This window comes from Recurvomyces mirabilis (genome assembly GCF_035927965.1).
Source record: "Recurvomyces mirabilis strain CCFEE 5264 chromosome Unknown scaffold_1, whole genome shotgun sequence".
Lineage (NCBI taxonomy): Eukaryota > Fungi > Ascomycota > Dothideomycetes > Mycosphaerellales > Teratosphaeriaceae > Recurvomyces > Recurvomyces mirabilis.
In genome coordinates, this window is record NW_027041935.1 from 543,702 (window position 1) to 566,601 (window position 22,900).

The 22,900-nt window shown below is 52.1% G+C and overlaps 9 protein-coding genes across 9 annotated transcripts; 4 read left to right on the top strand and 5 right to left on the bottom strand.

Moving 5' to 3' along the window:
• Window positions 1-107: 107 nt before the first annotated feature.
• MCM5 (minichromosome maintenance protein 5) lies at window positions 108-2,494 on the top strand (the record flags this gene model as incomplete). Its single annotated transcript, XM_064832955.1, has 3 exons — window positions 108-250; window positions 315-441; window positions 494-2,494. The coding sequence occupies 3 exons, from the start codon at window positions 108-110 to the stop codon at window positions 2,492-2,494; spliced, it is 2,271 nt and encodes a 756-aa protein (XP_064699224.1).
• Window positions 2,495-3,776: 1,282 nt separating this feature from the next.
• Window positions 3,777-4,920, top strand: LTS14_000242 (uncharacterized protein; the record flags this gene model as incomplete). Its single annotated transcript, XM_064832956.1, has 2 exons — window positions 3,777-3,934; window positions 3,987-4,920. The coding sequence occupies 2 exons, from the start codon at window positions 3,777-3,779 to the stop codon at window positions 4,918-4,920; spliced, it is 1,092 nt and encodes a 363-aa protein (XP_064699225.1).
• Window positions 4,921-5,101: 181 nt separating this feature from the next.
• LTS14_000243 (uncharacterized protein) lies at window positions 5,102-8,005 on the bottom strand (the record flags this gene model as incomplete). Its single annotated transcript, XM_064832957.1, has 1 exon — window positions 5,102-8,005. The coding sequence occupies one exon, from the start codon at window positions 8,003-8,005 to the stop codon at window positions 5,102-5,104; it is 2,904 nt and encodes a 967-aa protein (XP_064699226.1).
• A 492-nt stretch (window positions 8,006-8,497) lies between these two features.
• LTS14_000244 (uncharacterized protein) lies at window positions 8,498-9,022 on the bottom strand (the record flags this gene model as incomplete). Its single annotated transcript, XM_064832958.1, has 2 exons — window positions 8,498-8,973; window positions 9,013-9,022. The coding sequence occupies 2 exons, from the start codon at window positions 9,020-9,022 to the stop codon at window positions 8,498-8,500; spliced, it is 486 nt and encodes a 161-aa protein (XP_064699227.1).
• A 397-nt stretch (window positions 9,023-9,419) lies between these two features.
• On the bottom strand, window positions 9,420-10,432 carry LTS14_000245 (uncharacterized protein; the record flags this gene model as incomplete). The annotated part of the gene is made up of 2 exons (XM_064832959.1): window positions 9,420-10,020; window positions 10,071-10,432. 2 exons carry the CDS (start codon window positions 10,430-10,432, stop codon window positions 9,420-9,422), a joined length of 963 nt encoding a protein of 320 aa, XP_064699228.1.
• Window positions 10,433-10,899: 467 nt separating this feature from the next.
• On the bottom strand, window positions 10,900-11,454 carry LTS14_000246 (uncharacterized protein; the record flags this gene model as incomplete). The annotated part of the gene is given in 2 exon segments (XM_064832960.1): window positions 10,900-11,425; window positions 11,441-11,454. The coding sequence occupies 2 exon segments, from the start codon at window positions 11,452-11,454 to the stop codon at window positions 10,900-10,902; spliced, it is 540 nt and encodes a 179-aa protein (XP_064699229.1).
• Window positions 11,455-12,358: 904 nt separating this feature from the next.
• Window positions 12,359-14,924, bottom strand: LTS14_000247 (uncharacterized protein; the record flags this gene model as incomplete). Its single annotated transcript, XM_064832961.1, has 3 exons — window positions 12,359-12,929; window positions 12,984-13,399; window positions 13,656-14,924. The coding sequence occupies 3 exons, from the start codon at window positions 14,922-14,924 to the stop codon at window positions 12,359-12,361; spliced, it is 2,256 nt and encodes a 751-aa protein (XP_064699230.1).
• Window positions 14,925-15,291: 367 nt separating this feature from the next.
• Window positions 15,292-17,406, top strand: LTS14_000248 (uncharacterized protein; the record flags this gene model as incomplete). The annotated part of the gene is made up of 1 exon (XM_064832962.1): window positions 15,292-17,406. The coding sequence occupies one exon, from the start codon at window positions 15,292-15,294 to the stop codon at window positions 17,404-17,406; it is 2,115 nt and encodes a 704-aa protein (XP_064699231.1).
• Window positions 17,407-17,865: 459 nt separating this feature from the next.
• Window positions 17,866-22,490, top strand: LTS14_000249 (uncharacterized protein; the record flags this gene model as incomplete). The annotated part of the gene is made up of 6 exons (XM_064832963.1): window positions 17,866-18,400; window positions 18,480-19,605; window positions 19,803-19,828; window positions 20,056-20,088; window positions 20,141-20,295; window positions 20,346-22,490. 6 exons carry the CDS (start codon window positions 17,866-17,868, stop codon window positions 22,488-22,490), a joined length of 4,020 nt encoding a protein of 1,339 aa, XP_064699232.1.
• Window positions 22,491-22,900: the final 410 nt, after the last annotated feature.

Genomic DNA, 22,900 nt, shown 5'->3' on the forward strand with positions numbered 1-22,900 from the left:
CCAGATCGCCGGCTGCCATAATAATAGTCCATATCATTCACGCAAATCACCCCACCACCCACCATTGACGCACGCACACACACACATCCGTCACACATCCGTACACAATGGATCGGCAATCAGTGTACACGCTCAGCTTGTTTGGAGAGGATCGGGCATCCAACGGAGGTCAAGCATCGGTCAAGCAGATACAACAGGAGCTCGTTGACTTCATACTCGACTTCCACCTGGACAATGTCTTCATATACCGGTGAGCTGAGCAGAGCAGAACAGTAAGACTATGAGCGGCGAGATTATAGCTGATCATCTCTTAGCGACCAAATACGAGAGAATGTGCTGTCGAAGCAATACTACTGCGACGTTGACATTGCACACCTCATCGCCTTCAACGAGCACCTGGCACAGCGACTGAACAATGAGCCCGCAGACATCATCCCGATAGTATAATACACGTGATCCCAGATACCAGGTCAGACTCTGACATACTACATAGTTCGAAGCAGCCCTCAAAACATGCACACAACGCATCCTCTACCCCTCGCGCAGCGAAGACGATCTGCGCTCCTCGAAATCCCTCCCCGAACACCAACTCCTCATCCATTCCTCCGTCTCGCAGACTTCAATCCGAGGCTTGACAGCAACGAATGTCTCACACCTCGTCCGCATACCCGGCATTGTCATCGGTGCCAGTACTCTCAGCAGCAAAGCCACAAGCGTGCACATCGAATGCAGAAACTGCCAGTACTCCACAAACCTCGCTGTATCGAGTGGCTTTACAGGCCTCACACTCCCACGAACATGTGGTAGGGAAAAAGTTCCCGGAGATGCCGGGGAGAAGTGTCCACTGGATCCATACTACGTCGTACACGAAAAAAGTCAATTCATCGACCAGCAGGTGCTAAAGCTACAAGAGGCCCCAGACGACGTCCCCGTCGGCGAACTGCCACGCCATATTCTCGTCTCAGCCGATCGCTACCTAGCGAATCGCGTTGTCCCCGGCTCTCGCTGCGTAGTGATGGGCGTCTTCAGCATCTACCAGAGCCAAAAGAACAGCAAAGGAAGTGGCGCAGTGGCCATCCGCAACCCCTACCTCCGCGCCGTCGGTATCCAGACAGATCTAAGCCACGATATGGCTGGCGGAGCTGGCATGCACTTCAGTGAGGAAGAAGAGCAAGAGTTTCTCGAAATGTCTCGGCGACCGGATCTGTATAGTCTTTTCGCTTCGTGCATTGCTCCATCCATCTATGGAAACGCAGATATCAAGAAAGCTATCACATGTCTACTAATGGGCGGCAGCAAAAAGATCTTACCAGATGGCATGAGACTAAGAGGCGACATCAATGTCCTCCTGCTCGGCGATCCAGGAACTGCCAAATCCCAACTTCTGAAGTTCGTCGAGAAAGTGTCGCCTATAGCAATCTACACTTCGGGCAAAGGTTCCAGTGCGGCTGGCCTCACAGCATCCGTGCAGCGCGATACCACGACGCGGGAGTTCTATCTCGAAGGTGGTGCCATGGTTCTCGCAGATGGTGGTGTGGTCTGCATCGACGAGTTCGACAAAATGCGGGATGAAGACCGTGTAGCAATCCACGAGGCGATGGAACAGCAAACAATCTCCATCGCCAAAGCCGGCATCACCACCATCTTGAACGCCAGGACGTCGGTTCTGGCCGCCGCTAACCCGGTGTTCGGACGATACGACGACATGAAGTCTCCAGGCGAGAACATCGATTTCCAAACCACCATCTTATCCCGTTTCGACCTCATCTTCATCGTCCGCGACGATCACGACCGCGCCCGCGACGAAAGAATCGCAAAGCATGTCATGGGGATCCACATGGGAGGCCAGGGCCTCGCCTCCGACCAAGCGGAAGCCGAGATCTCAGTGGAGAAAATGAAGCGATACATCTCCTACGCCAAAACGCGATGTGCGCCACGGATGTCTCCCGAAGCGGCGGAGAAACTATCTTCGCATTTCGTTTCCATCAGAAGGCAAGTTGCTAGGGCGGAGGCGGATGCGAATCAGAGGTCGAGTATCCCTATTACGGTAAGGCAGTTGGAGTCGCTTGTAAGAATCACGGAGAGTTTGGCCAAGATTGAGTTGCAGGCTGTGGCGACGGAGAGGCATGTTGATGAGGCTATACGACTTTTCCTTGGGTCGACTATGGATGCTGTTATGAGTGCTGGTGGGGACACGAGTGCGGCGGGGTTGTCGGGAAATAGGGAGATGGTGGAGGAGGTGCATAAGGTTGAGGAGGAATTGAGGAGGCGGTATGACGTGCCCCTACTATCTATTCGAAGGAGTTACGCTGACTTGACTGCTCTCAGGTTGCCGATCGGCTATACATCCTCCCTACAAACTCTTCGGCGCGAGTTCGTGGAAAGGAAGGGGTATAGTGAGCAATCACTCCATCGCGCCCTGCAAGTCCTGTCGAGGAGGGAGAGTGTGCAATTCCGACGAGGAGGTGCGCTGGTGCATAGGAGTGGTGTCTGATCATCGACACATTGACCAATGGTATATCTACGGAGGCAGTCTTTCTTGCCATGCTTATGTCCGGCGTTTCGGAGAGTGGATGGTCGTTATGGCTCGCAATGATATGATGTACTGTACGTGAATCGGCATATGGATGGCAAGGGCAGGATACCCATGAGCATTTTACGTATGGTACTCGAACAATTGACATCCTTTACTTCAGTGTTTTGGCCCATGCCGATCGCCATCGTATAATGTATGAGAGATCTTCCGTTCTGATGGAAGACAGCACTGCTCACGCGTATCCCAATGATCGCGCCCGCGCTGGCAGCCATCTGATTGTCCTCCCTCACGCCTCATGTGAGTATAGCTCACTGCGACGTCGAGCTCACTTATTGCTCCACGGCCAAGCTATATAAGTCATCTCCTCGATTCCTCGATCGAAACAACCACACTCCACTTTACTGACTCTTGAAATGCGCTTCGTAGAGGGCATGGGCCCGCGGCTCTGCCACGATGACCATGTTGGGAAGAATGACCCATTGGTTTCCTCGTGTTAATGCCAGATGTAGGCGAATCGAGATATAGCAGGCATTGACATGAGCAAGTCTTTCTCACCACAAGCCAGTCTTCGCTGCCATCTTGATGCATACCAGTTCCAGGCTTGATTCATAACACGGAATCTATCATCGTACATACTCCGACCACGCCTTAGTGCCCAGAAGTCTTCTGGGACAAATTGTGCAATGACAGACATTGCCGTACAACCTAGGAGGTGATGTGGGAGCGTCCTCTAGTAGCCACCCACGTCATCAAGCTTTTGAACATCAACCAAATCGAGACTCTCCCACTCGAACACAGGCATATCGGGTCAGATGGCCGTCTCCCCGGGCTATCGAGTGTTTCTGAGGAAATAATGGCTAGTCAGATTGTAGCGTCTCGTGATCATGTCGGAGCGGGCTGAATGGCAACAAAAAGCCATCGATGTGGCGCGTCTGGATTGGGACGAAAGCTAAAAGATTGCCACCGACCTCACAAGGAGCTTTCCCAGTCATCGTGGAACGTGACCACATATATCCTCACCAACGCAGGGCGATTACACGTAACAACATCACTTCTACCCCACTGAAGCCGGCGCGCCACACCAGCATTAGGGCTTTGTGACTGGGGCGTTAGCCAGTCCACATTCTGAGCGACGAGTGAAGGACTTCACACCCTCCTCTATGGGGCTAATATAGGTAAGCATAGTAATAATGTAGACTCGAATGTGAGCCATTGTCCGGTACTAATCTGCTTTCCAGAGATGGTCCATATCGATGTCGTTCGGCAAGCCAATGCATTAGCGCAACGGATAGAGAATCTGGTGTGCGTGTTCGTTGGTGGCACTGGAGGCATCGGCGCCACCACAGCGAAAGAAGTGTTCAGGCGGACGCGTACGCCACGGATTTATATCATCGGAACGTGAGTTGTCGCGAATGGTTGCCAGCAAAACAAGTCAGCTGATGATTAGCAGGAGCGAAGAGAAAGGTAACAAGCTATGCGACGAACTGAAAGGTATCAATGATGGCGGCCAAGCCATTTTCATCAAAAAGGACATCAGCCTGATCAAGAATGTCGACGAACTCTGCGATGACCTCAAGAAGCGGGAGCCAAAGATCAATTGTCTATTCTTGACTGCAGGCTACATGTCATTACAAGGGCGAAAGGAGACGATTGAGGGGGTTGACAAGAAGATGAGCGTGAACTACTACTCTCGCATTCGATGTGCACTCAACCTCATACCAAACCTAGAGAGAGCCTCACAGGACCGCGAACTGGCACGAGTCATCTCGGTCTTGGCCGCCGGCTCAGAAGGCGATGTACGAATGGACGACCTGGATCTAAAGCACAACTTTACTCTCCATGCTTGCCTGGCGCATTGTGTCATCATGACGGACTTCATGATCGAACAACTCGCGGAACGACATCCAGATGTCTCATTCAGCCACTCATACCCCGGGACGGTGAAGACAGGCATAGTGAACCAGCTCACTGGGCCTGTAAAGCTAGCGGTGAAGGTACTATATGCTGTAATGACACCCTGGATCCTGAACGTCATGGAGTCGGGAGAACGTCACTTTTTCCAGATAACGAATGAATGCTACCCGCCGAAAAGAGGCTCATCGTTCTGCGGTGTGCCTGCCCCTGAGGAGGCGACACCAATGAAGGGCAGCAACGGCGAGGTGGGAAGTGGTGCCTATCTACTCGATTGGGACTGCAAGAGTGCCGGAGACGGCAAAATTCTGGACAAATACCGCGACCTCGGTCTGCCGCAAAAGGTATGGGATCACACGCTAGCAATCTTCGAGGAGGCCGAACGAAGGAATTCAAAGGGTGGCAAGAGGCGAGGCAGTCCGGCGGAGAGTGACAGACCAATGCCTAACATCATTGGCTGGCGTGCCGGATGAAATAGCATAAGATGGTTGTCAGTCAATGGGTATAGCGAGGCGCAGGTAGTATTGACGATATGTTATATGTTATGGCGTACTGAGTGATGCACGGTGGATCACGCATTAGCCGATATCTTCTGGGCGTCATTGAATTTCCATAGCTTAAATTAGTTTAGCATGAGAGGTTACAAATTCACATCTAACCAGTGTGGCCGAAGCCGGGTATCGAAGAAACGAAAATCGCTCGGTCATTCATCTCATCGAACATCGTAACACCAATGAAGTGCTCTTTCACATGGTCAGCCTGCCTGTCGTGTTTAACGCATTGCTCAAGAACTCTCCAATCGTATAGCTCTATGCGCTCTCGTATCCTTCCGTGGTTCAAAGCAAAGATTCGTCCCAGCACAACTTTCACCATGGCAGGTCTCTTGGCTTCAACCAGGACAATCTTGTGCATGCCGCTGTAGGCTTGACTCTCGGAGACTGTGGCTGTGCGTGGCGCATGCGAGAAGCTTTGTCGATCCCAGTGCTCGATGCTTGCAGTGAGGAGAACGTCGTGCGAAGGCAGTAAGTCTTCTGTGATATATGGGACTCCTCTGATGCACGGTGCGAGGAAGACCGCGGCGTTGCTGAAAGGACATTTGCTTCGTGAGCATACGGCTGATAGATGTTGCTCAACAACGTCGTTTCTGGATCCCGCTCCCCCGTAAGTTCTGCAAGATACTGCCGGCTTTGTCGAGACCATAGCTTTCGTGAACGCTAGTAGCTGGCGGGTAGAGCTAAGGCTCTCGGCTTGGTTCGTGATGTCAGAAAGTGGTGAAGGACGAGGTGGTGTTGCGCAATGCTCCGCAGTGCATCGTCGTTTGCCTGGCGGACAAGGCGTGGTATCCGTTAGCGCATCAGTCGCGGTCAGCTGCTGGGAGGCCTTGTCGACAAGAGTCGCACCATGTAATTTGGACTCAGCACTGCGCTTCGTTGATCTCGGACTTTCACGCCTTGACTCAGGCGTGAGAGTGCCCTCCTTCTCCAGTCTGTGCTTTAGCTTGCTCTCGAGCTTAGCAACCCAAGTTCGTGTCTCGTCTAGCTCACTGAAAGCTTCGGTCGGCGCAGTCTTTGCAGCATGTGCCTGCTCTTGCAACTCCTGAAACGAGATACATTCGGTCCATGACCTATCCTGATGCAGCTTGATAATCCTGGGGTGCCGCAGCATGTAGAAATTGGCATTTGATGGCTTTGAGAAGCCCGAGCCGAGCACTTCTACCATGAGTGGTGTTTCAAAGAGTACGTCAATGTTTGGTGTGTTGATAGCAACATCGAACGGTGCTCCTGTATTCGAACGACTGTACGGTCTTGCAGTGTACGTGCCAAGCTGGTTCAAAGCCTGAAGCGTAGGCTTCGGAATGCATGCTTCTGAATGAATGGTTTCTACCACTCGAAAGGCAGGTCTTGTTTCGTAGCGCCTGACTTCAACCGCATTCGTCAGACAGCCCAAATGAAATGACGTCCACTTGATACCAGGAATGCCGCTCTTCAGCGCTAGCTGTGCGTCGTAGCTCGCGCCGATCACTGCAAAATCAGCCTCGTCACCCATGTTGGCTATGTAATCCTTCTTCAGCTTGATGATGCAGGTACGTACACCATCATGATGCGTGTCGAGAGGAAAGTAAGGCACTCCACAAGGCTTTAAGACAAGGCCTTCACACCGCTGCACGATGGATGCAGCGAACTGTTCGAGCAGTCGTTTTCTTGCGGGACCACTATTGGCGAAGTTGACCTCTTTCCACTCAGCTCCCAAGGCTCGACCGGGTATTTTCCGATACATTTGCCGCAGTCGCTGTCGACGCTCGTTAACAGATTTATGCATGACTACGTCGTCATCTGATAGTAGCACATCGAAGAAAACAATGGCAAGGTGCTCGTGAGCACGTGGCTGCGAGTCCAGGTCTGTTCCAAGGAACACACCAGAGCGTAGAATGTGCTTTCTTATCTCATCAAAGCCTAGGACACTCTTCGTTACGTCAGAGTATACAACCAGTTCTCCAAGCAAGATCGCCTGCTCCGTGATCTTGCAGTCCGACTGATCGAGCCTCAAGCACTTTACAAGGGTGGAATGTATGCCTTTCTTGTCGGCAGTGGAGTCTTTGCCGCTCTTCGAAAAGATCTGTATGCATTCGACAGGCACAGTGGATCGTCTTCTATCAATGTGAATTTCACAGTACTCGCCATCATACTTGCGTTCAAGCACCCATTTGCGAGTACCTACCATCTTCAAGCAGTGTTCAATGCTGCGAGCTTTTACGAACCCAGGCCTGCTCACCTTCACACCTATAAGAGGTCGGAGAGATGTTCCTGCACTTTGTCGAAACAATCTTTCAGATCGAGGATCAGGATGATCAGGAAGTTGCCGGATATGCAAGTCATCCTTAAGCATCCGCGTCGCAGTCTCAAAATTGCCCTGGAACCGCAGTAGGTCCGGGAGCAGAAAGTGGAAGCTTTTCATCACCAACGCCTCATTGAGCCGCACGGGCGAGAAATCTTTCAAGATCAGACGAACAAGCCATTTACCCTCCTCAGGCGGAGTACGCTTGAGAAGGTCTCCGATCAGCTTATCTCGTGCTTCTGAGGAACTGGGCGGAACTGAGCCCTTTACCGCTGGACCAGAGAAGCGACACTGTGCTGCCAGCTGCTCGAGCATTGCGTCGATTTCTTCCAGTGACACAGGCGGTCTAGCGACCGAGCCGCCAGCCTTGAGCACGCGCTCTAGACAAGCTCCCAGGTCACCATATCCAGGCTGCTTATAGACCTGCAATTCCTTGGATCTGCTCGATGTGAGGCCCAGACTCCGACACAAGATCCGGCATAGACTTTGCGCTTGAATACCATAGACCCGGTCAGTCCGACGTTCGGGTAGGAGGGCTGATAGCAAGGCCACTGATCCTGGTACGTCGAGTTCATTGATTGCCCTATGATGAGATTTGAACCACTTCTGCGTTTCGATGTTCAAAGCCTCCGCTTTCTCCCGAGGTAGCAATGGCGGCTGCCGCGTCTCGATTTCTTCTAGGCGTGAAAACAAAAGAGCAAATGCTGGTAGTGGAAACGGCATCCCAGAATTGATCAAGCTGGTAATGCTCTGATGGAATGAAGATAGAGTGTATGTCGTCGAAGCCAAGCGTCCAATGGTTCAGTCATGTTGATGAGCTTCAGTCGGTAGCGCACATCCGTTTGCCGTACTGGCGCACAAGATAGCGATCCAGGATGGAAGGTACCTTAAAGTGAGTGAAGGAAGGACGCGACTGAAGCTTCCACAAACGCGTAGCACGGCTCGGGTGTCTTCGGCCGAGTGCGAGCCGACGTCAACTATATCACCTACAACCACACTTTTCGTCATTCACCTACCATATCATAAGCCAAACGAGCGACTGGTTCATGGCTTAGGTCGGACGGAACGATCGGAAAGACACGGTGGTAGCCGTTGTTGGAGCTTGCTTCACTGACTTCATGAGAGGGAAACTTAGACAGTATCCTAATCATGACTACTACAAGTCCTGCCTGCAAGATCTCCCAGAAGTTCACGCCTTGCTGACCTGATCTTGCTTCACTGTTCATGCTCATTATCGGCAGCTTTCGGCGTTGTCATGATCTGAGTGCTCCCTGGGTCTTCGTGGGTTGGAGTCGAGGCTTCGGCGACTTCTTCAGGGGTCCTGTCAAGCACAACAGCATCCCAGAACTTGTTAAGAAGTCCGTTGCCCAACAGCGAGCGAAGGCCTACTGCTTCGGCATCCTCTCTGACCGCTCTTCTGGTCGGTGGGGAAGCGGGATCCAGTGTGCCAGGCCGGTGACCCTCAGGTCCGCGCACTCGTGTTGGTTTACTGGGCCTTGCGAGCTGCATAAGATAACCCACATCTTCGATATCGTAGACTGCCTCCGGATCCTCGCCTTCTCGTAGCATCATTCGCATGGCCGCACACAGCTCCTGATTCATGTCTACCAGTCGTTGGATCTTGACTCTCTGTGCTGCGAAGTCCTCGTTAGTGGCGTTTGGACCGTCGCTATTGCTATACTCGGAACAAGCTTGACAATGTATGAGGTTTCTGCAGAGTTCAGCTCTACCGCTAGCCATGTCTTGATCCAAAATCTTGCTTCTCTCGCTGTTTTTCCCCGTGCCTCTGGCCGTTTGCATTGATGAACACATCCTATGCCCAAGGATATAATGGTGGGGTCATGCGCTGGTGTTGTGTTTGGCGACCAACGTGAGCTATGTACGAGGCAGTGGCCCAGCTGATTGTCCGGCACGGGTGAGATATTCACTGAACGACACGCTCATCCATGGTACAGCGTGAACAGTGGCGACTGCAGTTGCTGCTGATTTGTGACATTCAACGATATCTCTTCCTCATGATGGATGCACGCATCCTCGTCTATTGCAGCTGCAATATACATACACCTCATGCGCATGCTATACATGCCTTGGTAGACCATAAACGCCTTGCTCATGCTTGATGTCGCTGGAACGCAAATCAATTGAATACACTGCCACCTCCACCAAATCCACCAAGCCCACTGAAGCTGCTCCTCGGACTTGCTCTCCCCTTCTCGTACAGCCACTTGCTGTTCAAGCTCACACTGGCCTTGTTGCTCTTCGTCGGCGTACTGATACTACCAGCCGCATCAAATTCAGGCGTGCTCAGCGGAGAATTGCGTCCAAAGCTCGACCGGCTGTTTTGTCCTGTTGGCGTACCTAGCGGCGATGGCCGAGGTGAACCACTAAAACTTCTTCGCAGCTGACTGCCATCCATCGGCGTGCCCATTCCTCTTCCACTTAGCGGTGATCCGCTGGCTTGGGCGCGAAGACTGTTATTACTTTGTGGTGTTGCACTGCGTGAATATCGCGGAGGTGTCACATACTGCGCCTCTTCCTGTGGAGTCGCTGGCCGTGACATAGGTGGCAGACCCATGAGCTGTCGTTGAGAAGGGTTGAGAGGCACATCGTCGCAGTTGTCTTTCGGGCGGAATAATGGCGCAAAGGCGAGGACGACGTTGAGTGTGAAGAAGGCTCGGAGAAGGTAGAGGAAGTAAGAGGAGTAGGGCTCGGCTGCGAGGATCCATGGGTGTGGGAGTCTAGCTAAGTGTCAGCTGAGATCGTCGTTGCGCCGGAAGATTGCCCTTACATGTTCCAGGCAAGATGGGGTATGAATATGCTAGCCACCATGAAGCCAACGTTGAGTCCAATAACGCGCATGTTACTGGCGTCGAAGCGATTCGCGTTCTGCCGCCGTATAACCTCTTGCATACGTGGGTGCTGCCATTGTCCTGGCGTGGATATAGCAGGTGATGGTTGCTGTGATGGCGTCGCGGGCTTTTGTGGTGATGACACGGTACCAGCCGACTTCGAGGGTGTCAAACTCAGCTTCGGTAGTATCGAGGTTGCTGTCGTTAGTGCTGAGGCGGTGTTGAGATTGGTGGAGCCATTGCGATTGGAAGCCGGTGTCAAGGTATGGGCGGCGCGTTGGACCAGTGCCGTGGTCGACATGTCGGCGGTGGGTAATGTGATGCTGTACCTGTGGCGTTAGTATGTAAGTATTCTGCTTGTAGTATCTGTTAGTCTTCTACGGCATCTTTATTCTTCAAACATGTACAAAGTGAAGGTACCTTGGGTTGCTATCCAAAACAGTGGCGTTCGCGTGCATCGGCTGCTCCCGTCTGATCGTGGCGCCCTGGGAATTAAAATCGTGCCTCTCATGTCTCACAATGAGCTATCTCACCATCTCAATACATTATTACCTACCCACCCTACTTAAAGCAACAGGGCAAGGGCGATAAGATGAGACCATCTCAATGAGCGTTCTTCGTCGACTACGACACTGCTTGCCGGCCATGCGTTTTGAGCTGTAGGCTTGAAATTGGGACACAACCCAGATGATGACTACTGGTTCATGCAGAAGAACATCATTACTATGAGCACCTACTATACATTGATCCATCCATAAACCCCGACCTCTAGTATCCATTCTCGTTGCCACCCCCATTGGCGTTCCTCATCTTCTCCTGGTGCTCATGTCGTCGATCTTTGACCTCATGGAACACAGCAGTCAAGAAGTGCAGAAAGGTGCTGATGATTGAGAGGATGAATACACCCCATGGTAAGTTGCAGTCCTGTCCAGCTCCTCTTACAGCAGTGGCTAAGTAGCGGTTCTGGTTTCGGCATGGGCCTGAGCTCCCTCCGTATGGTCTTGTCAGGACAGCGACAGCGATGAATGCGCCAACGAACAACAAGTCGAGTAGCATCATCAACCACCGGAAGATCTTGGGACCGCCGTGTTTGACCACAAATTGGAAAATCATGGCCAAGAGGGTGTAGGCAACTGCAGCGGCTAGAATTCCAAGAACGGCGCCATTGGAGTGTGTGATCTGAATTCCTAGTCGGACAATCTTTGCGATACGGCTGGCGAAGAGTCCGAGAGAGATGACTGGCGACAGGAACTGTATGACCCTGAGGGCCTTCTGAAGGGCGGCATTGGCCTTGCTGGAGCGAAATTACTCGAGGTAGGTCATGATGGTGGGATCGAGAGTCTCCTTGTTGTGGTGGAGTTGATGTGGTCTTGGTGAGATCAATGATTGTTTTGGGCGATGGAAGACAAGATTATCTCCTCGTCGCGGCGACTGTCTGCTTTATGTCTACTCCACCCTACCATTCACGAGGTGTCGAGACAGTGACCTACGTCAGACAATGGCGTAGCATGATGAAGGCAGACTGTACCGTGGAAGGTAGCCCCAAGGTTTCAGGATGGTAGAGTCTGCTTGGAGCGGACTTCTCCCAGCTGGACTGCAAGAGCAGCACAACGACGTACGCCGCACAGAGTCCAAGGAATCATGATCCACAACCGAACGATCAACAGCAATACAGCGGCCTCTCCGCCAAAGCTCATCCATGAACCAAAGTAGCCACTAGCAGAGTAGATTTGGCAGATCTGCCAAACAGATCTGGTTGCGGTGTTAAAATCTTGGTCATTTTCGCATTCCCGGTAACGAGAGTGGCAAAAATGAACCTCTGTGGGCCTCTGGCCGTTGGAATATGACCGCTGATGACGAGAACTGAAACGTGAGGAATAGCATTGCAGAAATTTAGGCATCTGACGCCAAGGCGGCTCCGTGCAAATGAGATCTGGGGATCTGCGATTTTGGCCCGCGAACCTGGTCGTGGGTTTGGAAGTTGGAAGTGTTGTGCATACGCTCCGCAGACGATATTCTCTTTGGTGAGTATCGTCTCATCTCGTCGCAGAGCCGCATAATCGCCTTCTCGGAGAGCCGGCCGTCGCCGAAACGTCTGGTAACGCTCTCTATCCCCATGCTCACTAGCATTCGTTCATGTTTGTGCAGTCCACCCGTTGGAACGAAACTTAAGGAATGTGCTCGGGACTTGAAGATCGCGATTTGCTGTTGTGCCTAACTACACGTCCTACTTGCCGACACTCATGTGATTCTGGTGCCAAGTATAATCGCCGTCTTTTTTGAGCAGCCTTTGCAACGTCTCTGGACCTGACGCTGGCCTCCTGCCAAGCAATGTTTGCAAAGCAATATCCACAGTTGCGGCGTCGCCATCACAAATACCTTGGAACCAGATCACTCTCGCCTGGAACCAGGCCGCAGGCTTCCCACAAATATCATCCTTGGCAGAAGCCTCGACCCAGTTTTGCGTCTCCAACCACTGAATTGGTATATCTGTCCCTCGAGCACGATTAATGGCGTCCACCAAGGCCACATGAGACTCAGCGACCGGGCCGGTAAGTAATATCAGGTTCCTGTCGGTTTGTGGCTTGATAGAAGGAAAGGCGTCCAAGCCTTTGGCCAAAAGAGTAGCAATCCCCTCGCCAAGCTCATCACGAGAAGTCCATGCTACTCGACCACTCTCAACAGATGGTGTCAGCCTCGGAAGCAGGGCCTCTACCGAGGATGGATACCAGTTCAGGAACAAGGGGAAAGCATCCGTGTAGACACCTGCTCGCAGGGAGACGAAGTTGATGCCGGACCTGCATCTATTAGCGACTGCTGCATACAAAATTTGCAGCATATCGCGGACTTACTGCTTGAGCATTTCCTCCGTCTGATAGTGTGCCTGCTGGAAACCGACCATGCTGCCACTACCAAAACCTCCGAGAGCCAGGCTCACGTACCACACTCTACCGACGCCTTTCTGCTTCGCTGCAGCAACAACATTTTCATGCTCGCTGTTGCGCTTCGGCGTATCTCGTTCGGAGCTAGACACGAATAGTAGGTTCTCCGCTCCCTCGAATGCAGTATGGAGCGTGTCGGGATGACCGTAATCTGCAACTCGGAATTTGACACCTAGAGCTTCGAATCGCTGTCTGTTCCTTCCCGAGCGTGAGGTTGCAATGATGTTCGCAGGCGGTACATGGTGGATGTGCAGCATGTCATTCAGAACTCTGGCTCCCAGGCCGCCTGTGACGCCGGTCAAGAGAAATTGAGTCGACATGATGTTCTGGTAAAGTATGGAGCTGATTCTTGAGTGATTTGCTGTGTTCCTGACGCTGGTAAACCATAGCTACGACTGCACTTATATCATGCTGTGCCTCAAGCAAATGCCTCGCATGTGACTTTTCACGTACTTCCCAAAGAGGTAAGAGGGTTGGGTAGCTTACTCAAGCAGATTTACAAATCTGAGGATCAACTCCGGCAGTGCAGCGCAAAGGTTTAGACCATTCTGAACCTTGGTCTCACAAAGACTGGATACGTACTGCTAGCCATGCCGCAAAGGCGCGAAACAATCGATCTTCCGGAAACTTGTAACAAAATCGCATCACGGCTCTAATCCAGTCCGCTTCCTTAGCTCCAGTTGCATGCAGAAGCTTCGCCGTGTCTATCGGGCATAGATATGGCGGCTGCCTCGCGTCTTCTGGTAGTCCGGCGGTTCCTTGCATCACGCAAGCATAGTAAGTACAATGACCTATACCGAAGCAATGACCCAATTCATGGGAAGCAGTCTTGCAGACACGACCAAGCCAAAGTGTTTCGAGTTCAGCTTTTTGTGCGATCTTATCCTTCTTCGTTTTGCAAGCTATGTGTGCTGCCAAAGCACTACTCATCGGGTTGTCGGCTGGCACAGGGCCCTCCAGCTCGTTCAATTTGCGTTTCTTGCTCTTCTTTCGATCTGGAGCACAACAATCCCCGACATATGCTCTACAGTGTGAAGCTGACCAGGCGTGCTCTCGATCTACACCGTGCGTCTCATCCAGTCTGGGATTGTATCGAGCTGTCGACACAACAGCCACTCTGCTTCCGCCGTAAGCACGGCCACAACAAAAGTCATCTTCCTCATCTTCATACAGATCGTGGTCGACCATCATTAGAAGTGCATATGCGTCGTTTGGTAGAATGGAGATTGCAGCGTCAAGCAAGTCGTTTAGATTAAGTTGCACGGCGAACAAGTCAGTCCAGCGCACACGAATAGTTACAAACTCTCCGCTAACGTTCAGGCCGATGCGTGTGGACTTGTCCTTCGATCCTTCTCCCACGTACCAGGGCACAAGCTCTGATTTTGGTGGATCAAGTACTTTTACCGGCATTCCATGATAGAAGGATTGTAAATAGTCGATAACGTCAGTGGTTGTAGGCAACTGCAGCTTCGGACGAGGCATCGGCTTCAGATTCGTGTCAGGCTTGAAACATCCCCTGTCTTTACCTAAAGTAGGAGGCGCTGTCACGTAGACGTTTCGACGCCGGTTGGTCACAGCATTTCGGTTCTTCTCCTGCTTCCATGAGCGGAAGCTTTGAGGTGAGCACTTCGGGTCCCATGCAAGTTCATCTCCAGGCAAGACCAAAGGCGGTCGGAAAGTCGTTGCACTCATAGCATCTCGGACTCCCCGCGAGCTTGCTTTGTCTTTTGAACATCGCCCCGAAGCCTGCGTAGCTGCCAGTCTTTGCTGGGAGGACTGCTGCGTATATCCAGCTTCTTTGGCATGCGCTGAGACGTCGAGCCAGAGCTGAGTGTGCTTGCAAGACGCCATCTTTGTATGTTGTACCTGAAGAGCAACAGCTAGACATCACCCTGTGCTTTTATCACTCGAGCATCCTCTTGCGAGGAGTCACTGTCACGTAGGCAGTAACTAAAATTGCATTGATCGGGGCGCAGCTCGTGCGATATGTTAAATTAACGGAAGGGGTACGGAGTATATAGGCTGCCATATCCTCCAAGGACGCCACATGTGGCGTCTCGCAGTGACTCCACACAATCCGGTACCCCATCGACCTACAGCCGCGGCTGCATCGGCAATACATTCGGGATGGATCACCAGAGCTGGGGCAAGATGGCTATAGATTCGTCCCCAGCCCTTGATTGCATCAAATATCTTTTATGTGATCATACCAATCACAATGGCAGAATCTCAGCTCCAAATGCGAAAGCTATGGCAGCCTCAGGACCCCAAAGCGAGTGTGGCATATCAATTTATGCAAGATGCCAACCGGAAGCATCATCGCCAGATGCAGACTTGGGAGGACCTCCATGCCTGGTCAGTCGACCATCGATCAGAATTCTGGGGAGAATTGTTCGAACAGTACCCGTTGATCCACTCGGGAAAGTATAGCAGAGTCGTCGACGAGGCAGCCCGAATGGATTCAATTCCCGCCTGGTTCGAAGGTGTGAAATTGAATTTCGCTGAGAATATCCTCTACTGGGCAGACGACAAGGACCCAAGTATAGCTACGACCCACCGGAAACGAGACGACGCCATAGCATGCACTGAGGTTCGAGAAGGCTGTACTGAAATCCGCGGTATTACATGGCGAGAAGTCCGAGAGCGAACAGCACTGCTGGCGAATGCCATGCGTGCACGTGGTGTAAGGAAGGGTGATCGAGTCGCTGTAGTCGCCTCGAACTCACTGGACACATTAGTCGTCTTCTACGCTACGACAGCGGTAGGAGGCATTTTCAGCAGCTCCTCCACGGACATGGGCACAAAAGGTATTCTCGATCGACTGCGGCAAGTTACGCCGAAGTATGTCTTCATGGACGACTGGGCAATCTACAACGGACGCTCGATCGATCTTCGACCGAAGATGTGTGAGATTGAAGTAGGTCTCCGCGACGTCAAGGACGTACAGGGTCTTGTCAGTATGCCACGATGGCAGAATAAACCTGTCGACATCTCCTCGGTACCCAAATGTGAGAATCTCGCCGCCTTCCTGTCGGCTGGCAAAGGTGACAAGACACCCCGCTGGGAACGCATTGACTTTCGCGACCCGTTCATCATTGTCTACAGCAGCGGCACGACCGGAATGCCGAAGTGTATTGTCCATTCGGCAGGCGGCGTATTGATAAACTCCAAGAAAGAAGGCAATTTGCATCGTGATGCTCTGGCTCACGATCCTGAGGAGAGTTGCACCCTCCAGTATACCACCACAGGCTGGATAATGTACCTCACTAGCTGCATGACCATGCTTCATGGCGCTCGCGCGATCTTGTACGATGGCTCACCTTTCCAGCCAGATCTGAAAGCATTCATCAAGCTTGTCGGTGATCAAAAGGTGACTGATCTGGGCATCTCACCTCGATATATGCAGACACTGGCTACTGCGCACCCGCCCATCATACCCCGCGATATCGCAGATCTCTCAAAGCTCAGACGAGTGACAAGTACAGGTATGGTGCTTTCCGAAGCACAATTCAATTATTTCTACGATCACGCCTTCCCGCCACATGTACAACTAGGAAACATCAGTGGCGGCACAGATCTAGCTGCTTGCTTCACCATGGACACCACGATGAAGCCACTGTATTGCGGTGGTACAATGGCCCCGGCACTTGGGATGAAGGTGGAAGTCTACGACCAAACCGTCGAGGGTGGTAAGGGTGTGAAAGGTAAGCCAGTACCAGTCGGAGAGTCAGGAGAACTCGTTTGTACTCGTGCGTTTCCGACGATGCCTATCAAGTTCTGGGACGACCCTAATGGCGAAAAGTACTTCAATGCGTACTATGCTCGCTTCGACGATGTCTGGACACACGGCGACTTCATCTCGATCCACCCACAGAACGGCCAGGTCTACCTTCATGGCCGAGCTGACGGCGTCTTGAACCCAAGCGGTGTCCGTTTCGGGAGTGCAGAGGTCTATAATAGTCTCGACGCCTCGTTTCCAGAAGTGATACAAGATAGCATCTGTGTTGGACAACGCCGAGCACAGGATATGGACGAGAACGTCATGCTGTTCTTGCTCATGAAGCCTGGTAAGAAGTTCACTCCTGAGCTGGTAAAGAGAGTCAAGGACGCCATTGCCCGGGATGTGGGACGACGATGTGTACCTAAGTACGTCTTCGAGACCCCGGAGATACCCACGACTATCAACCTGAAGAAGGTGGAGTTACCTGTCAAGCAGATTGTGTCGGGCAAAAAAATCAAGGCATCTGATACCTTGGCAAACAAGAAGTGTCTGGACTTTTACTATCAGTTTGCTGAGGTGGAGAAGGTGGTGCAGCCGAAGAGCAAGCTGTGACACAATCTTCGTATGAATAAAATGAAAGAGGGATACCACGAAACGTCTTCCAGTATTCGTCAGTTTTCGATCTTCTTCGTACAGTCCACACTTTGACTCATTCCATCTCTGATCTTGTAATACTTTGCCGATGCTTGCTAGCAGATGGTCGAAGAAGTAGTCATTGGCAGATCTCGCCCACGATACCTTCTCGCCCACGATACCTTCACACGAGCTGGTACTTGGATACTCGTTTCCAGCATGACAACCATCAGTCCGGTCATGCGACTTGTTTCTGTAAGTACACAGGAGTAACACGGTAGTGGTGCTAACATCTGCGTCCTATACCAAAACGATACCCCTCGTCTCGGCCCCACTCTCTTGGTTTAGTCAGCGCGCTCACGTCTCAGTTACTCGAATTCACTTCCCTCCACTATTCTCATAACCACAGCTTCCATGTAGCCCTTTGCTATAGTAAACATGGCGTCTACACTGGAGAGCCTCGATGCTCAACTAGCGAACCTCATGTCGGACTGGACGCTGATCACCTCCGTCCTCACTTTTGTGATCGTAGCTCTAGTTGGCTATCCAATCCTGTACCCGTCCGAACCTGACACCCACCCTCTACTTCTGGCCCGCCAATCTAGTGCTGCTCCCATCAGAAACAAGGGCTCTTCAGCAGCATATCGCTCGCCCGAAGTTCCATACGGCACGCCTCTACGCTCTGGTCTCAACGTAAAGGACGCGGGAGCACCGCGTTGGGCAAGTGGGAAGGATGGCGACGTGAGAGATGTATGGAGGGAGGTCATGCGAGGTGGTAGTACTGGAGACGATGGCAAGCCTGTGCCAAAAGCTTCGATCATGACGATCCTCGGGCGGGATGAAGTTGTGGAGCACAATGTGCAAGATCTGAGCAGAGAGATTGGTATATTGGGAACGCATATAAGCCAGGCAAGAGCCAGAAAAGTGGCTATATACCTACCGAATAGTGCCGAGTATCTGATGACCGTATTCGGTGGGTCCATGTATTCGGTTGGAGATGAGGAGCTATGCTGACATGAGCCCAGCATGTGCCTTCTATGGCTTGTCACCAGTTCTGTTACCTTACAACCAACCTCACGCCAAGGTCTACGAGCTCATAAATAGTACTGGTGCCGATGCACTCATATGTGCAGCTGGTAATGTGCCTCTGGACGATCTAGCACAAGCATGTAAAAATCTTAAGCTGCTTACCTGGGTAGTCGAGAAGACGAGCCGGCACATGGACTGGAATGGCGTGCCAGGTTCTGCCGCCGACCACCTGAAAGTCAGTGTCTGGCATGATGTCGTCGAAGAGCAGAAAGGATCAGCTAGTCCTGACCTCCCTACGAACGATCAATCACCTACTTTGGCTCCGATAATCTCGGTCTGGCAACCTGTTGACCCTAGCAGCAAACCAACCATTACGACTCTCACACATCACAACATCGTAGCAGCAACTTCTGCTCTTATTACCAATCTCCCACTACGTCAACGTCTGACTCCAGCAGACCTCGTGCTACCGGCCGATGGCTTCACACACAACTACATCCTCTGCCAGACCTTCGCCACTCTCTTCACACACGCCAATCTGGCCATAACGAGCGTAGCAGGTCCAGGTGTCGATCTCGCCACAGCAAGTCGTTCTATCAGTCCTACAGTAATCATTGCCAGCGCTGAAACAATGGCCAAAGTGCATGCCAAGGAGACTGCTGGCGCCTCATCGATACTTCGAAGTCTAGGAAAATACACTCACTCACAAGCCATGGCCGCAGGAAGAATGCCGACAGATGGTGTCCTCTTCAAAATGCTTGCACCACCGTCCTCAGCATCAGGAAACACACCTGGCAAGCTCCGACTGATACTCACTTCAGAGCGTATAGGCACTGGTTCGCCTGCACTGTCATCGACCGTACTATCTGATCTCCGCTTACACACACGAGCGAGAATTTGCTATGCTCTCACCGCTGCGTCTGTAGCGGGAGCTATCACGCAGAGCAATGTCTTTGACTACCGGATTGATGCTGGAAGTCAATTTGGCGCACCTTTGAGCTCTGTAGAGATCAAGTTGCTGAATTCGAATGAAAGCGAGCTCGAGGGTTCGAGACCAAAGGGTAGGCTCGTAGTCACTGGGCCTGCTGTTAGTGGTGGTGAGGTCGATGTTGGTGTGTCTGGCTCAATAGTGGAGGATGGGACTTTGAGGTTGGTATGATGCTCATCGGAGCGGTACGATATGATGTGACCATGAGATAGATGACAGGTGAAACGGCCCAAATCATGTCTTACCATGCTCGCGTGTGCTCACTTACTGGCAGCCCTGAGGAAAGATCCCGGCAAGAAATTGCTCCAGCCATAGCATGTAACGCGTCTTCAGTATATTCAAACCGTCCACTCCACAGGGGACGTCGGATCGCAAAGGACCAAGGTATACGTTCTGATCACGAATACGAGCTCGGTGGTTGCGCAGAAGAAACGGCGATAGATCTTCCGTCTGCCATGTTTGGCCTAGCTTCGAGGTATGGTTGCATGCAGGTACGGACAGGCATATGTACACCGACCACATCGAAACTCAACACAAGTGCTATAAGTCTTTACAGCATCGTCGCTCATAAATTTTGCTTTTGTTCCGTGCTGCCCTGACACTGCTCACAGGGTCTACGAGCAACAAGATGAAGTTTCGCGATGGTACGTTCGGTTACGCCCGATTGAGCCAATCGTTGTGGCTGACAGTAATAAGGCATGTGGTTGGTGGCGGAAGGGAAACGAGTGGAATATGCGGAAGAGGTCTACTCGATCAATCCATCCGCTGATGGCAAAAAGTTGAGCTTATTGTGTCCGACGGCACACATACGATCTCGTGGTGACACACTCAATCGACCTACGCTTACAGTGGTATGTGAGAGATTCGAATAAGTCAATGGACGAAGATCTGACATTGCCAGGACCTCGAAGCTGTAGCCGATGGCATAATATCCGTCGAGGTCACACACTGGCACGGTGCCGTCAGCAAAGGCCCACATTTCGACCTCTTCCTCAATGGACAACCTGAAGTCGAGTCTGCCGTGATCAAGACCGAGACAGGGACTACCTTCACTGCCGGTAGCATAGCGGCCACAGTGTCAGCAAGCCCGCACACCTTCGACGTTCGCTTTCATAGCACAGATGGCAAGAACAGACTCACGTCTCTCCTTGACCGCAGTATTGGCCTTGCATACTCACCCGCTACCAGCTCGCCCATGCAGACAGCTGATATGCGAGAGATTGAACACTATATCCTGACCCAGACAACCCTTGGCGTAGGCGAGCAAGTCTTTGGTCTGGGTGAACGCTTCGGAGCTCTGAACAAAGTCGGTCAAAGCATCAGTCTCTGGAACGCCGACGGTGGGACGTCCAGCGACCAAGCATACAAGAACATCTCCTTCTGGCTGAGTAACCGAGGATATGGTGTTTTCATCGATGCGCCAGAGCGTGTCGAGCTCGAAGTCGGTAGTGAGAGATGTTGCAGAGTCCAGACTAGTGTTCAAGGTCAGAGTTTAAAATGGTATATCATCTACGGACCTACGCCAAAAGAGGTTATCAGAAGGTACACTTTGCTCACCGGCCGGCCGAATAAAGTGCCGGCGTGGAGCTACGGACTCTGGTTATCGACGAGCTTCACGACCGAATACGACGAGAAGACAGTCAGCTCTTTCCTCGAAGGAATGCGAGACCGCGAGATCCCAGTCCAAGTCTTCCACTACGACTGCTTCTGGCTCCGTGGCTTCCACTGGTGCGACTTCGAGTTCTCCAGTTCGCACTTCCCAGACCCCAAAGGCCAGATCACGCGGCTGAAGGAGTCTGGTCTGGTGAACAAGGTCTGCGTCTGGATCAACTCATACTTAGGTCAAGCTTCTCCTGTCTTTAAGGAGGCGGCGGAGAAAGGCTACCTCCTCAAGCGAAAGAACGGTGACGTCTTCCAATGGGACTTGTGGCAGGCTGGGATGGGCATTGTGGACTTCACCAATCCTGAGGCATGTGAATGGTATAAGTCTTGTCTGCGGAAGCTCTTCGATACCGGCATTGATGCCATCAGAACGGATTTTGGTGAGCGTATTCCGAGCAAGGACGTCCAGTGGCATGATTCGAGTCTCGATCCCGAGAAAATGCATAATTATTATGCCTTCATCTACAACAAGCTCGTCTTCGAAGCCTTGCAGGAACGCTATGGGAACGACGAAGCTGTGCTTTTCGCGAGGGCTGCTTGTGCTGGTACACAGCGCTTCCCTCTACAGTGGGGAGGTGACTGCGAGTCCACTTTCGAAGCCATGGCCGAGTCGCTGCGAGGCGGTCTCTCGCTGGGTATGTGTGGCTTCTCTTTTTGGTCCGTCGATATTGGTGGCTTCGAGGGCTATCCAGACGCCACGATCTACAAACGCTGGGTGCAGTTCGGTCTCCTTTGCTCGCACTCCAGACTACACGGGAGCAATTCCTACCGCGTTCCTTGGCTAATCGACAACGACGACAAGAGCTCGACAGGTGCCTCGGCGGTCTTGCAGAAGTTCACGCAGCTTAAGTGTAGGCTCATGCCTTATATCTTCAGTCAAGCCATGGATGCCATCAAGCACGGCTGGCCAGTCAGCGTGCGCGCCATGGCTTTGGAGTTTCCAGACGACCGCACTGCCTGGACATGCGATCAGCAGTTTATGTTAGGCTCAAGTCTTCTCGTAGCACCAGTATTTGACGAGACAGGTGATGTAGAGTTTTACCTGCCCCAGGGCAAGTGGACCCGCTTTTGGGATCGTAAAGTCGTCGAGGGCCCACAGTGGGTCAAGGAGAGACATGATCTTGACACTCTACCCTTGTATATCCGGGAAGGTACAATCTTGGTGCTGGGCAAGGAAGGAGAGAAGCGTACGGTTTATGACTGGACCAATGCGGACGAGGTGGAAGTGCACTTGTATGAGACCACACTGGACAGCACCTTCGAGCTGTACGATGCCGATGGCGGTTTCGCGCGAACACTGAGCACGACACAGCAGCATGGCTCCTGGAAGGTGGAAGGCATGGATGCCCGCGTCCGCCGTTTCAGCCGAGAGCAGAATTACTGAACGGCACAAATTTTTATCACCTTGTTAGATTGTGACCTGTTGCCAGCGAGATACGAACAGGCCCGGGGATGCACCCAGTGCTCGGACTGTCCGCAGCCATCAATGGTAGCACTGACCAATCTGCGAATTTGGTCGTCCATGAGAGACGCATGACGACTTTTGAGTCAGTAATGAATGCTCGGGTTTGCCGATCACAAGAGAAGTAGACGTATAGGACTACTGTTTTCGCACAAGCTCCTCCGATATCTATCGGCACCTCATCATATTTGGAGGTCCCGCCACGCGTAGTAAGCGGAGACACGGGAGCGCCTGAGTTGATGGTTGTGGCCCACTAAAGTTGATTTGTGCACAGGTGTCGATCGCAATGCAAGCATTGGCAACCCTCCACTGACTGTCCCGGTTGACAGCCT